Below are 14,930 nucleotides of genomic sequence, written 5' to 3'. Positions count from 1 at the left end.
ATGAATGACATATAAAATGTCAAGTCAATTGAGATCCCCGCTATGTTAAAAGTATATCCGAATTTTATAATATATTTCCAATTACTCTCTAAAATTATCATTTGTTTAATGATATAATCTTTAGATAATATTTTACCTTCTAATTTAAACATTCAATAATCAATATTGGAAGTAATTTTTAGGTCAAGTTCTAGATTTAGGAAAACATGACTAATTTCCAATGATAAAGTCAAAATTACACCTAAGCGTAGCCTAATAATCTTATTACATTAATGAAAAAAGAAAAAAGAAAAAAGAACTTTGACAGCAGTGGGCCCCGTCAATTTTGCATGCATTCGCCACGTGTCAACAGCTTAATCGTCTTACCAATTCGGGAGTTTCCTTAAATTAATAAAAGTCATAGTCAACTCCCTAAGCTACATAACAAACGTTAGATTACTTGGATGAAATCGGACGGTGCATGATGAGTCACTGGCGATATCCGTTCCCTGTACGAGCGAAATTTGGTCAACAGTTTCGGATTAAAGAAAATGGTGATTCCACGTGATCCCCACTTTTAAGTCAGCTTTGTTGAACTCCCGTAGTGCCCTTGATGCGTTTTTTGTGACATTTTTCTCGGGAAAATTTATCGAGGCTTGTCGTTACTCGATTATTTTATTATTTTCTCAAACTTGCACATTTGTTCAAAATCGAGCAACTTTAAAATAAAAGAGTAAACTTACAATTTAGTGGAGAATTACAATACAACCCTCTCTCCTTAGGAAAAATCTCAACTTTTCAACCATATTTGTATGCAATAAGCGAGATATAGATTTTTATCTTAACTAGTATGATATTTGATGTTTATTCATTTGAAAATAGTATGATACTCATTTGATAAAATTGTGAAAGCAGCATATTCATGGTAGATAAAAAATTATTTGACACCTTGCAATACATAATTAATTAAAGGTTTTAAAAAATTCTATGTCAAAACATACGACATTTTAGATATATATTTAATAATTTATGAATTATAATTTTCTTTTTTATTTCTGTCTCTTTATCTCCCTTTTGTCTTTATAATTTAGTAAAAAAAACTAGTTCAACTGTAAAGAAAATAAGAAATAAATAAAAAATTTAATCTCAATCATTTATTAAATAATGAGAGATAAAGAGAGAGGAAAATATAAAGAAAGGATTTCCAACGTATATATTTAATTAAAAATGCGCTATAAAACATGCAAATTACAGTGATTATATACGGAGTTTGAACTTGGCAAAGTCGCTCTTCGTTTTGTCAAACACATTGAAAATTCAAAACCAAAAAGCACTCCTAAGACCCCGATAATACTTTTTCCACAGGGTCCCCACCACCCACATACTAATATTTGTTACTTTTTTAAAATTCAAACAAGACCAACCTCTGATTTGTTTAATCACCATAGAAATCGTCAAACCACTCTGAACCGTTGGATCAAAACCCCACGCTTTGACTAAACTCACCCTCTCCCGGTCATCCGGTCACCCCCACTTCCTCTATAATATCTTCCCCACCCCTGTATCTTCTCTCAACGATTCAAGGAAGAGAGAGAGCCTCCACCCTCGCAGCCTCAGCCTTAAGTTTTACTTTTTCAAAGGGTTTCGTCGAATGACATCTTGAGGCTTTTCCAAATTGCTCTCCTTTGGTAGCAGAAACTTTTTCGTTTTTCTAAATCATGGCGGTGGAGCTGATGGGATTTCCAAAAAGGATGATGGAAGATCAGACGGCGATACAAGAAGCTGCAACGCAAGGGATCAAAAGCATGGAGCACCTGATCCGCCTCATGTCTCATCACCAATCCTCGAATCACGTTGACTGCTCGGACCTCACCGATCTCACCGTCTCTAAGTTCAAAAAAGTCATTTCCCTGCTCAACCGAACCGGTCACGCCCGGTTCAGGCGCGGGCCGGTTCACTCTTCGCCTTCATCTTCATCTGCATCTGCGCCAGCCGCCGCCGCCTCAGGCAACTCTCCGCACACACAGACCTTAACTCTTACTCCGCCTGCTCCTACGATGGCTGTCGCTCCCTCTACGGCGAGTTACGTCCAGTCACAGCCGCACAGTCTGACTCTTGATTTTACAAAACCTAGTTTGTTTAGCGGAAACGTCAAGAGCACTGAGCTCGAGTTTTCCAAAGACAGCTTCTGTGTGTCGTCGAACTCGTCCTTCATGTCCTCTGCTATCACCGGAGACGGCAGCGTTTCGAACGGGAAGCAAGGAGGATCTTCGATCTTCCTGGCGCCACAAGCTCCTGCTGTTTCCGCTGGAAAGCCGCCGCTCGCGGCTCAGCCTTACAAGAAGAGGTGTCAAGATCATAAAGATCATTCCGATGATCTTTCCGGCAAGTTCTCCGGCTCCACCTCTGGCAACAACAAGTGTCACTGCTCTAAGAGAAGGTACGTGTTGTCAAATTTCACGTTCGGCACATTTTCGCACAGACATACGCTTCAAATTTTTACTGAGAACTTTTAGGCGTTTTCTCGTGTGAAAAATTATCGATGATATTTGCTGATTTACCGAGTCAACTCGGGTCTAAACATTTTGTTTGTTATTTACGAAATTCGGTCGAGTTTGAGACGGTTGGAATCGGACTCGATCTGAGAAATCGGTCGAGTTACCGGTCAACGAGTTGTTGGGTAAACGCATAGATGCGAAGGAGTAGACAGCGCACGCCTAACGATGTCAATAAAGACTCGAATAAAAAAAGTATTGAAATTTGTGTTAGTTTTGTCATTTTCCCATTTTTCTGAGGCGTGCTTAGACTTGGTTACGTTGATTTTGACTTTTACACAGTTAGCGTAGACCGTAGACAGAACACACAAGGCTCATAATAGATTGCACCAACAGCGTACGATAGTGAGATATTGGGAAGAAATAGTCGACGTCTAATTTTTTTTTTTAATTGATTTCAGGAAAAACCGAGTAAAGAAAACTATTAGAGTGCCGGCGATTAGTTCAAAAATAGCCGATATTCCACCGGACGAGTATTCTTGGAGGAAGTATGGTCAAAAGCCGATCAAGGGCTCACCATACCCACGGTAACTGATCTGGACCCACTGATAATCCAGCCGTTGATTTCGATCAAATTTTTAAGATCAGTGGTCACTGATAAATATTTTTTTGTTTATGTATATTCAGCGGCTATTACAAGTGCAGTACAATGAGAGGGTGCCCAGCCAGGAAACACGTGGAGAGGGCACCAGACGATCCAACGATGCTGATTGTGACGTACGAAGGAGAGCACCGGCATTCGCAGGCCGCGATGCAGGAGAACGCGGCCCCTGCTGGAGTGGGTTTGGTTTTCGAGTCAACGTGAGAAAATGAACAAAAAAGAAAAAGTAGAGAGAGAGAGAATTGATAAAGGAAAGTGGGTGGGAAGATAATGACAAGACGCGGTAGCATTTTCTAATATCGATGTTGTTGCGGGGCCGATGGAAGGTCGGATGGAGGGTATTAATGTAAATTTTGTTGGAGTAAAATTTAAAAAAAAATTAATTAATTAATTAAATTGTCATTCGGTAGTTATATGATATGGGATTGTTTTATTATGTGCAAGTTCATGATTCTTAAATGTGAATGAGATATGCTCTGAAATGTGAGTGGAAGTCAAGTGGTTCAATTAGGTAGCCAAAGCCCAATAATGATTTTGCGACATTATATCATGGCCTACCGGCTGCTGATTGGAAAAGCCGTAAATTTCAACCAAAAATGAAAAATTATTTCTCTTTGAATCTTTTAATCCCGGTCTACATGCAAAATCAATTGCTGAATGCTCATGGGTTTTGGGTGTCTGTGCTATATATCGACCTGTTGATGGTTGGTTTTTTTATAACTAGTTCGAAATCTTTCTTTTTAAAATTAAATCTCGTGAATTCTCCTGTTGATAGTTGGTAATCACTTAGAAATTAATTGTTGATAGTTGATTTTTTTTTTTTATTTTGTCATAGTTTTCTCTTGCTGATTTGTGCTAATTTTTATTGAAATTGATCAATTAGTGTGACAATGAAAGCATAAGTAGAAACGCACGTTCAATTTCGTGGAGGGATTTGGTGGGAGTTTTGATGGACTATTAAATCTGATATCTGCTTGTATTAATTAATGTATCCGAATGGGCGACGTCGAAGTCAAATTGTGAAACTGAGGCTGTGGTTTATGGTCAAGACTCGAGACGTCAAACCTAACATTTAATGGAGCGTAGGAATTCCCAGTGGTTGAAGGCAGTGAGGGTGATAAATGATGAAATAATATTAAGCCTAACTTTATGGTCGGTTTGGAGTTGGAGTTTGAACTGTTTTAGGTTGCTTATTTTGTAAGTTTTTATAAAAAGTAGTAATGTTTGTCAAATTTTCTAAAAGCTTTTTCATAAATTTCTTTATTTGATAGTAATTTTTAAGGATAATTTTTAAAAACCTCCCCTGAGGTTTGGGCTTGTTACAAGTAGATGGCGAGAATTGGTTTATTTGTAAAAAACCCCTTACTGTCAGTTAATTTTAACATTGACCGTTAGTTGACCGTGCAAAGACAATATTACCCTTAACAATAGTTTGTAAACGAAATAACTAAAAAAAAAAAATTATTGGCTATTTTACCCTCTTTAAATTATTGATATTTTCTTAAAGTTCTCATAAAAAATATAAAATTAAAAACTTGAAAAATTCTCTTTAAATTTTTGATATTTCCTTAAAGTTCTTACAAGAAAGATAAAATAAAAAACTTAAAAATGAAATAGTCATAATCTTTACCTATGATATTGTAAATCTTTGGAATTGACAAGGATAAAATTGTCAAAAAATAGGGTTTGTGCTTTTTGTGCCAACAATTTTGGTTTTTTTTAGTTATTTTTGTTTACAAACTATTATTAAGGGTAATATTATCTTTGCAATGTCAACTAACGGTCAATGTTAAAATTAACTGACGGTAGGGGGTTTTTTACAAATAAATCAATTCTCGCCATCTACTTGCAACAAGTCCAAACTTCAGGGGAGGTTTTTAAAAATTACCCTAATTTTTAAAGTAGGTAGATAATTGTTTTTTTTATAAATAACTTATTAAGTAGTCTATCATATATTTTAATTTTTTATTATAATCTTATACATTAACAAACAAATAATTATTTTTTTTCATAAATCCTAATATATAGATAAAAAGTAATTTAAACTTCGACTAAAATTATCAAATACACGTATTCTACCTTTTAAATTTATAGTAACTGCAACAACACAATTTACTGACACCAAACTATTTTCTTAATCAACAATTAATTTTAGATGCATAGCAAAATCAACTTATTTCATAGACATCACAATCCCAAATTAGCTTTAAATCTCACACGTTTATAAAATATAATCGATTCAGTGAGCAACATTGCCACCACTATATAAAAACCAAATACCTGTCCAATCAACTTTGAACCGCCTAATAATAATATTGAAGTTGTCAAATAATGAGACCAGACATGGTCATATATTAGTATTCTGATTATAACGTGAATAACATTGTCATTTGTTCATGGAAAAGATTACTCAATAATATTATTTAAAAATAAAATAAAAACAACATTTTTGGTATATTTTGATCTTTTATTTTACATTTATATACTTAAATTTACTGATATTTTACATTATAAATCTTTTTAGAGACCTCTTAAAACTCTTCTATATGTTATTGGTGTATTGTTTACAAAAAAAAAAATGGAGAAAAAACTGAGTATAATTGCGTTGGATTACGAAATTCAACAGTCAAAAAGGCTTATTATTTAGAGTAGCCCGATAGCAAATCTTCTTTGAATAAAGGTAGCTGTGACTATGAGTGATGCAGTTATAATGGCATGTTAATTTTCACTGTTTCTTGAAAAAGTGTTCATTAAAACACAATAATTTGTTTCGAATCTACCTAAAGGTTACAAATACACTCATCAAAGATCAAATCGTACAACCATTTGTTGTATAACTAGATGCAGGTGGCATCGCAGTTTCTCCAAAAAGAGGATCCAATCCAATCAAGGCTATGAGTGTAATGTGATCGAGTCATGATCTCAATTCTATTCTTCACCATTGGATTCTTGTTCCGGCACAAGAAAACAAAAGGCCCAAACTCTTATGCTCTTGTTTTATTTTCATATTTAATTACTCTTGTTTGTGTTTTGTTTTTGTTTTTTGTTTTTTTTGTCACCTAATTAGGTGGGTGTGAACTCTGAAAATCTATGAAATATCTACCGACGACGTTAATAACAAGTAAGGTAAAGGTGTACTTTGTATCACATTAATTATGTGATCAATCTCAAATTAACAAATAACAAAATGGATTAATTAGTCTGTTAATTCTCAGTTCCCAACTACCCCACGTTGTTTTTCTTGCATTATAAACAATCGCAAATTGAAGAATATTGAATAATCTTTGGCATGGATGTAGCATTTGCACCTCATAAGTAATCAAAACATTATATGCCACGTTGGGACTCAAATGTGACAATTTAGATAATATTTAATAATATAAACTCTATTTTGGTGGTGTGTGTTAAGTGCCTAAAACTTATTCTTATTCAGAGACTGTTATTCATTTAATTTGAGGCATGATTAGGGTACCGTATACAAGATTCGAGCATCATAAAATTATTAAATTTTGATTGGTACTTCAAAATGAAAGACAGTGCTGCTCTCCAACTTGGAGGGCAGCATTTCGAATCCCCACAAAAGTATTATGGAGGTATTTCTTTCCTCAATTAAATATTGAGTATTAGTCTGATTTATAAATATCAGTTATACTCTCATATAATATAAGTTGTAATCTGAGTAATAATCTTATGTAATAAAAAAAAATGAAAGACAGTGCACCCAAGAGTATCCTCCTAACTAGATCTTAGATGACTATAATAATATAATTTACATTAACTTAAGAATTATTTTAAATAAGTCAAATGTTACTAGTAGTAGTAGTAATAATAGTAATAATAATAATAATTAAAAAATAAAAGGAAAAGATGAGAGAAAGAGAGAGAGAGAGAGAGAGAGAGAGGCAGCTGCTAGGCAGCTAACTTAAGCAAACGCTCCACTGTCATACACTTTGGCTGGATTCGTCGGAGATTTGCAAAAAAGGACTGTGAAAAGTTTTATCTTTTATCAGTTATCACTCCTCCACTCTCTTCTGATCTGTATCTAGGGTTTCTCTGTTTTTCCCACCTCCTTTTCTCCTCTTTTTCTTTCTCTCTGATTCTAAATCACAATCCCCATACCTATTCAAATTTCAATATTCCATTTTTCAACTCAAATCAACTCGCCGGGTCTACACAGCCCACCAAGTGAGTCACTCTCGTTCTCCTTTTTTCTTTCAAACAAATCATTTCACCCTGTTGTTTTTTCTTCTTTTCTTTTCGGCGGTTGTAGTTGTTGATTTTATTTTTCTGGTTAAAATAAAAGTCTTTTTGTTTGGTTTTGATTTAGTCCACGGCTTGGTCAAACCAAACACTTGACGATCACGACCCATGAAGATGATTTCTTCGTACACGAGCCCCGGTTAGCTTCCGAAGAGAAAATCTATTAGATCAATTTTTTTTCTGTTTCCACTATTAGGGTTTCTAAGATCAAAATGGCCGAGTCTGTTAGTGATTCCGTGAAGGGTGGTAATAATAAGAATCATGGGATTGAGAATTTGATATCTGCGAGAAAGGCATTGAAGGTTAGCTTAGAGAAATCGAAATCTCTGGCGTTAGCTCTTGAAAGAGCGGGTCCTCGACTGGATGACATTAACCAAAGATTGCCCTCATTAGAGGCTGCTGTCAGGCCTATTCGTGCTGACAAGGATGCCCTCGTTGCCGTCGGGGGCCACATTAATCGTGCTGTGGGTCCTGCTGCTGCGGTGCTTAAGGTGTTTGATGCGGTTCACGGGTTGGAGAAATCCTTGTTATCGGATCCTAGGAATGATTTGCCTGGGTACTTGTCGGTGTTGAAACGGCTGGAGGAGGCGTTGAGGTTTTTGGGGGATAATTGTGGGTTGGCCATACAGTGGTTGGAGGATATTGTCGAGTATTTGGAGGATAATCGCATGGCCGATGAGAAGTATTTGTTGAATTTAAAGAAGTCATTGAAGGGTCTTAGGGAATTGGAGAATGGCGAGGTGGAAATACGTCTTGATGGTGGGCTTTTGGATGCTGCATTAGATAAATTGGAGAGTGATTTTCGTAAACTGTTGACAGAAAATAGTGTTCCTCTTCCGATGTCATCACCATCAACGTTGGGCCAACAAGCGTGTATTGCACCTTCACCTTTACCTGTGTCCGTCATTCATAAGTTGCAAGCAATTCTTGGGAGATTGATTGCAAATAATAGGTTTGACAAATGTATTTCTGTTTATGTTGAAGTCCGTAGCTCAAATGTCAGAGCAAGTTTGCAGGCGCTTGATTTGGATTATCTTGAGATATCTATTGCAGAATTTAATGATGTGCAGAGTATAGAGGGGTATATAGCGCAGTGGGGAAGGCATTTGGAGTTTGCTGTGAAGCATTTATTTGAGGCTGAGTATAATCTTTGTAATGATGTGTTTGAGAGGATGGGGAAAGATATTTGGATGGGATGCTTTGCTAAGATAGCTGCACAGGCAGGGATGCTTGCATTCCTTCAGTTTGGTAAGACTGTTACGGAGAGTAAGAAAGACCCGATAAAGCTTCTTAAGCTATTAGATATATTTGCATCTCTTAACAAGTTAAGAACTGATTTTAACCGGCTTTTTGGTGGGGCAGCATGTGTTGAAATTCAAAACCTGACTAGGGATCTCATCAATAGGGTGATTAATGGTGCAGCTGAGATTTTCGGGGAACTTCTCATTCAGGTGGAGTTACAGAGGCAGATCCCACCACCTCCGGATGGGAGTGTTCCCCGATTGGTGAGCTTTATCACTGAGTACTGTAATAAGCTTCTCGGAGATGATTATAAGCCAGTTTTGACCCAGGTTTTGGTCATCCACCGAAGTTGGAAGCACGAGAAGTTTCAAGAGAAGCTCCTCGTTAATGAGGTTTTGAAAATCGTCAAAGCCATTGAGCAGAATCTGGAGACGTGGTTGAAAGCTTATGATGACACCACTTTATCCCATTTTTTTGCAATGAACAACCACTGCCATCTGTACAAGAGTTTGAAGGGCACAAAGCTTGGTGATCTCTTGGGGGATTCTTGGTTAAGAGAACATGAACAATACAAGGACTATTATTCTACTATATTCTTTAGAGACAGCTGGGGAAAGATTCCGAGTCATTTAAGCCGAGAAGGTCTAATTATGTTCTCAGGAGGGCGTGCCTCTGCTCGTGATCTTGTCAAGAAAAGGCTTAAAGCATTCAATGATGCTTTGGATGACGTGTATAAGAAACAGTCAAATTGGGTTATCTTAGACAAAGATCTGAGGGAGAAAACGTCTCAACTTATTACACAGGCTATTGCACCTATTTACCGCAGCTATATGCAGAATTACGGGGCCTTGGTGGAGCAAGAAGCAAGCTCTGGCAAGTACGCGAAGTATACAGTGGAGACTTTGGAGAAAATGCTTGGCTCTCTTTTTCAGCCGAAACCTGGGAGATATGGCAGTTTCAAAGGCAGGTCACCTGCGGGAAAGTTTGACAATGGAATGGCAGATCTTCGCCGTACTGCTTCCGCCGTTGTGTGATTCCCAGTATTTGTTTTTCTATTGCACCTAGTCCTCAAATATGGGTATAGTTTTATCATGTACATATATATGACTTGAGGGGCCTGGAAATAATGAATTTCATGCATTCCAAGAAGGAAGTTCCTCCAAAGTTGGCCAACCAATTGCCCATTGTTCTCCATGTGGTGAAATTTTGTAAGTTGCTCATGTGTAACGGGATCGACTGTACTCTTCACAGCCTGGGTGATTCTGCATATCATGGGATTAAAAAACTGCCAGATGTAGGTAATAACCAATGTACGAGTATATGATCCTCTTGTATGGGTTCGTAGATAATACTTTCAGCGATAGCTATTCCATTTTTATTTCATTATTTATTCAATTACTGGCTAGTTTGAATTAAACACCTTGTAAGTTGCTAGATTCTGTGTACAATTCTTTGATTTAAACACTAAAAGTGCATCTACAGGTCTAGCAGTAACTGAATTTAAGTACTCATCAATTTTCCAAAGTCAGTCATAAAGGCTTGAGGCCTTGAGGATTTGCTTGGTTCATTGTTGTACTGGACGGCAGTTGCTCTGAGCTTAGTAATGAAGCCCAGCCATGAAAATAATGAAACAGTAATGACAATAATATGTTTGCTTATTTCTGTAGTCTTTTTTCTTTTATTGTAAGACAATTGTTTATCTGCTGATTATTGCAATAGATCATTCATGCTTCCGCTATTATATTGACTTTAAACCTCATTATTTTCTCATTTGCTTTTGTATAATTTTCCTTCGGTAGGAGCATATTACTGAGACTTCGCTGGCTATTGATGTTTTTCTTGCTTCTATCATGTTTATTTATGGTTTTTAAGCCTTGGGATGATCTCTTCTTTTCTTTCTTTTCACTTCCAACTCTTTATTTTCTTTAAGGTTGCAGAAAATTTGGTCATGAAGTAATTGAGAAAAGCAGAAAAATATGTAAGCAGTATTGATAAAACGCTACTGCCTGCATGAAGTATTGAAGTGTAGATCCCCAAAATGTTCGAAAATACGAAAAGACCGAAATGCCTCGTCTTTTACTTGTAACAGACGGACACAGCAAATTGAATTCACTTCAGTTTTTCCCAAGCAGCCGTGAAAAACCAAAAATGCCTATCTTTTTTCTTTCGGGGGAAAAGTATGACAAACGAATAGCAATAAGCTTAGAATTACTTTCCTCTTTTTAGCTTTAGTTGCTTTGTGTGGTGTTTGCTTTTCTTTTTCTTCTTATAAAAAATAAAATAAAGCGGCAGGAGTTGATTGCTATATATCACATTCTGGTCAAAATTCCTCAAGATTAGTAGGAAAATTGGTGCGTGCATTTGAGTGCAAGCATGGGCTTGTGGGTTTTGATTTCTCGCTCCTACCGGCACAGGAAGTGCTTTTGGATCAAAGCCCTCGAATAAGCATACTTAAAAAAAGCACCCCCAGTAAAGACGGTCTATTCATTCAAAGGTAGCCTGCGTGCCATCTAGATAAAAGCCCTCGCCTTTGATATATCTAGGGCTGGTAAAATTTGACACGACCCGATTATCCGACACGAACACGACACAAATAAATGGGTATGGGTTGTTGAATTTAATACGATTATTAAATTGGTTGGGTCCGGGTCGACACGATTTTTTTCCGTATCGGGTTAGGGTTAAAATTCTTGATCCATTTACTCGATCAATGACCCGATTATATTTTCTATTTTAAAATAATTTACAGGTTTTTATCATCAAAACTCAAATATTATAGATGATTTTCTCTTTTATTTATATTCTTTAAAAAGATGAATATAACTACAATATTTTATTTATAAAATTTTAAACACATTTAGAGTTTCAATAGTGTAAATGTATAAAATATTAGTAGATATGTATATTTTATAATATTAATATATATATAATTAAAACCTCAATAGTGTAAATGTGTAATATTTTGGTAGATATGTATATTTTATAATATCGATAAATTATGTATGTATGTATATACATACGTATATATGACAATGTGTAAATATTTGATGTAACTTTTGTTAAATATATAGATATTAAGCGGGTTATTAGGTAATCTGATTATTTTTTCGTGTCGGGTTTGAGTCTTAATATTTTGACACGATTATTAAATGGGTCGGGTTTGGGTTGAACTAAATTTAACACGACATAAAACTGACACGATACAAACACGACCCGATGACCCGTTTTACCTGCTCTAGGTATATCCACCATCAGTGCTTGCTTTTGCTTACCAAACGCTAATGTACTAGTAAGGGATCACGCATCTTGTCCCCATTAGCAACTCGACAATTCCTTTCAAAGGTTGAGAAATGAGAACCCCCGCCCAGGAAAATCTCAGCCGTTCAACTGACAATTTGTCTGTTGAATCTAAGCACTATACTGGCCCACCGAAGATGGGTCAAATTCTAATAAGAAGTGCAAATCTGAAAAATGGGTAAAAACAAAGCTTAAAATAGAAAGAAAATTAGCTGTAAAAGAATAAAACTGAGGATGGGGAAGATTCAAAATGATGACAGTGAACGTGTTGCACTGCCCAAAGTTTCTGATTACGTATGTCCATGTGTAATAATCATGCATCACAAATTTGGTTCCGTGTTCGATTAAAAACAGCCGAACAAACAACTGAAACGATTGTGATAAGAACTGCCCAGTTTAAGTAAAAGATGTATTCTTTTTCGTTTACAATTTCAACTCTTAGGATTGTCTTTTTCGAGCCCGTCCCAGAAGGTAAAAAAATCTAGTCAATTGAAATGCTCAATCCCTATCCATTTCTACTCGAATTAAATGGGTCTCTGACTTCTGAGGTTCTATCACCTCTAGTACTTGTAAGCGTCCAAGATTGTTATTATTTCTTGAGTTCGGCTTGAAAAATAAAATTGAAGAAAGCAGAGAATTGATTTTTAAATACATAAAAATAGACAGATCCCATGAGAAGCTCAGCTTGTTATTGTTAATTAAAAGCCACTTGTATGTATCCTTAATTCGTGTGAATTTCTGCCACCCTCAAGCTTTATAATTGGTATCGTTTTAATCAGGAATTATAAAAGGTCCACTCCAGTTGAGCAATTTGACTAATTGGAATTTGAGCATGAAATGAATTGCTGCATGTTAACGTGACAAAGCATGGTTTTGTCTTCCTTAACGACGGCAAAGAAAAGATGTTTTCACAAAAGTAAACATTTGCGGTGGTGATCAGCTTCTCACGTTCCTACTAGCTGAGTTAGGTTTCAATGCGGTGACAACTCGACGTCAATTTTTTTGATGGAATTTTTGGAGAATTTTGACTAATCAATTCCAAGACGTGTCGTTGAATCCTATTGATTAATAAGAAGGCTTTCAAACTTTTTTTTTTTTTTAAAAAAAAAGTCTTGAGAATATTGATAAAAAGAAAGTCATTGTTGATGCATTTTGGAAAAATACAAAATTTTTAATTGGGACGACATATAATGTAATTATATGCGCAAGCAAGCAATAAAATATTTTCAATATTCAAAAAACATAAATAAATAAAATATTATCAAACGTATATTTCATTACTTATGAGCATATTAAAATTCATGAGATGATTTCATTAAATAGGTACCTCATCACCATTTTATTTGACACGGTGTAATATTTTTAAATTGATTTTTATTTATAAAGTTTAGACCAAAAAAATTTGTATTACTAATAAATAATCATTTGAAATTGGACGTCTTTACATAATACAATATCATATAATATCACATCAGTTAAGAGACAAATTTAATTTTGTAAAAATAATATTATCATTATTATAATACACTATAGTACGGCATGCTTTTTTGTTATCAACAACTTATCAGAAAGAAAACAATACAAATTATTATATCGATCAATCAATCCATTTTGCTTAATCATAAAATCTGTTAGTTAAAATATTAAACCAAGAAAAAGGAGGAAAAAAAAAGAAAAAGAAAAGGAAACACATCTAGTTGGCCGGTCCCATATGAAGATGCTGGAGGATATCAACAGCTCCCAGTCACTTAATAGAGAATAATGGATCGATTTGCTACCACCAAAATAAATTTTAAACAATCTAAAGAGATAAGATGGGTTAGGTAACGTGTTAATTAGAGTAATAATGCAGCCATTGGTCGCTTCCCCCATCGACCCCATTTCCCTTAATCTCACATTTTTTTTAAAAAAAATTTTTAATAATTGTTTACTAATATGGGATTAGAATATCTGTCTGCCAATTATGTAAAGTTTACAAATTAATTAAAAGAAATTAAACTCCCATTACCCACTGGCTTTTGTGGCCTTGTTCAATGCTCTTATGGAAAATATTAAATTAATTAAGCTTCGGGAATTTAATTACAGAATATTAACAACTGGATCACCCACTCAGAATATTCGGTCCGTACATTTTGATAGGCTGTGACCCACTAATTAACACGTATTTTATTTGTTTTATAAATACTTATCACAAAGCTCGATATTAGCCAATTGTGAGTCAAATGTAGACCAGTCAACCCATAGATTGGCTTCGATCCAAAAAAATAAAAAAAAAATCATGGGTTGCCTCATCTATTCATAGATTAATTATATTATTGCAAGATTTTTTCTCGGATTATGCTATTTGCATTATCATTTATGTTTAGTGCTTTTTTTATATGACTTATTTAATGACTATAAGTGTTTATTTAGTCTCATAAATTCTTATCATAATTTTTATTGTTATTTGGTTCTTATTTTGTCTCTACTCGTAAAAGTTCAAATTTTAGGATTTTAGGATTAGAAGTTGAAAATGTTTTTTTAAATGTTAAAATATCTAAAATATTTTATACTTATATATAATTTTATTTTATTCTTTTCATAACATAATTTTAAAAAACTTGTCTATTAAAGTAATTTTATAAATTTTTAATAAAAATTCTTATTGACAACCAAACAACTAAAATTTTTTTGAGTAAAAGCTCTATTTTTAAAAACTCTACTAACAACAAAAGCTCTAATTAAATAAACTCTACTTGAAAAGTTGTACCAAACGAAGTCTTAATAATCATAATCCAATTGAATTGAGTTTTTTTTTTTTTTTTCTAATCACGATCTTATCTTATCTAGAACAACCTTCGTCGCAACACAATTTAAATGTCAATATATATATGTGTTTAAGTCGTATTAAAAATTTTCTAAATATTTTAAAAAATAACTTTTTCCGAATTTGAAAAGAAATGACTTTCTATCAAACTCAATAATGGTTCAAGTTATGATGATTTATTTGATCATAA

The 14,930-nt window shown here is 34.7% G+C and overlaps 2 protein-coding genes across 3 annotated transcripts; both read left to right on the top strand.

The window, feature by feature from the left end:
• Window positions 1-1,536: 1,536 nt before the first annotated feature.
• LOC102623658 (probable WRKY transcription factor 17) lies at window positions 1,537-3,571 on the top strand. Its single transcript, XM_006483485.4, has 3 exons — window positions 1,537-2,419; window positions 2,936-3,061; window positions 3,162-3,571. The coding sequence occupies exons 1-3, from the start codon at window positions 1,698-1,700 to the stop codon at window positions 3,337-3,339; spliced, it is 1,026 nt and encodes a 341-aa protein (XP_006483548.1). The 5' UTR covers window positions 1,537-1,697; the 3' UTR covers window positions 3,340-3,571.
• Window positions 3,572-7,001: 3,430 nt separating this feature from the next.
• On the top strand, window positions 7,002-10,940 carry LOC102623951 (exocyst complex component EXO70A1). 2 transcript variants are annotated; one of them, XR_008052727.1, is made up of 2 exons: window positions 7,002-9,935; window positions 10,568-10,940. XR_008052727.1 is itself a non-coding variant. In XM_006483486.4 (2 exons), the coding sequence occupies exon 2, from the start codon at window positions 7,608-7,610 to the stop codon at window positions 9,669-9,671; it is 2,064 nt and encodes a 687-aa protein (XP_006483549.1). In that variant the 5' UTR covers window positions 7,002-7,320; window positions 7,463-7,607; the 3' UTR covers window positions 9,672-10,295. The 2 variants fall into 2 exon arrangements, 1 of the variants encoding a protein (XP_006483549.1); XM_006483486.4 differs by lacking the exon at window positions 10,568-10,940 and having other exon boundaries at window positions 7,002-7,320; window positions 7,463-10,295.
• Window positions 10,941-14,930: the final 3,990 nt, after the last annotated feature.

This window comes from Citrus sinensis, chromosome 1, assembly GCF_022201045.2.
Source record: "Citrus sinensis cultivar Valencia sweet orange chromosome 1, DVS_A1.0, whole genome shotgun sequence".
Taxonomy (NCBI): domain Eukaryota; kingdom Viridiplantae; phylum Streptophyta; class Magnoliopsida; order Sapindales; family Rutaceae; genus Citrus; species Citrus sinensis.
The sequence above is the reverse complement of the archived record's forward strand: the minus strand, read 5'-3'. Positions and strand labels throughout refer to the sequence as shown.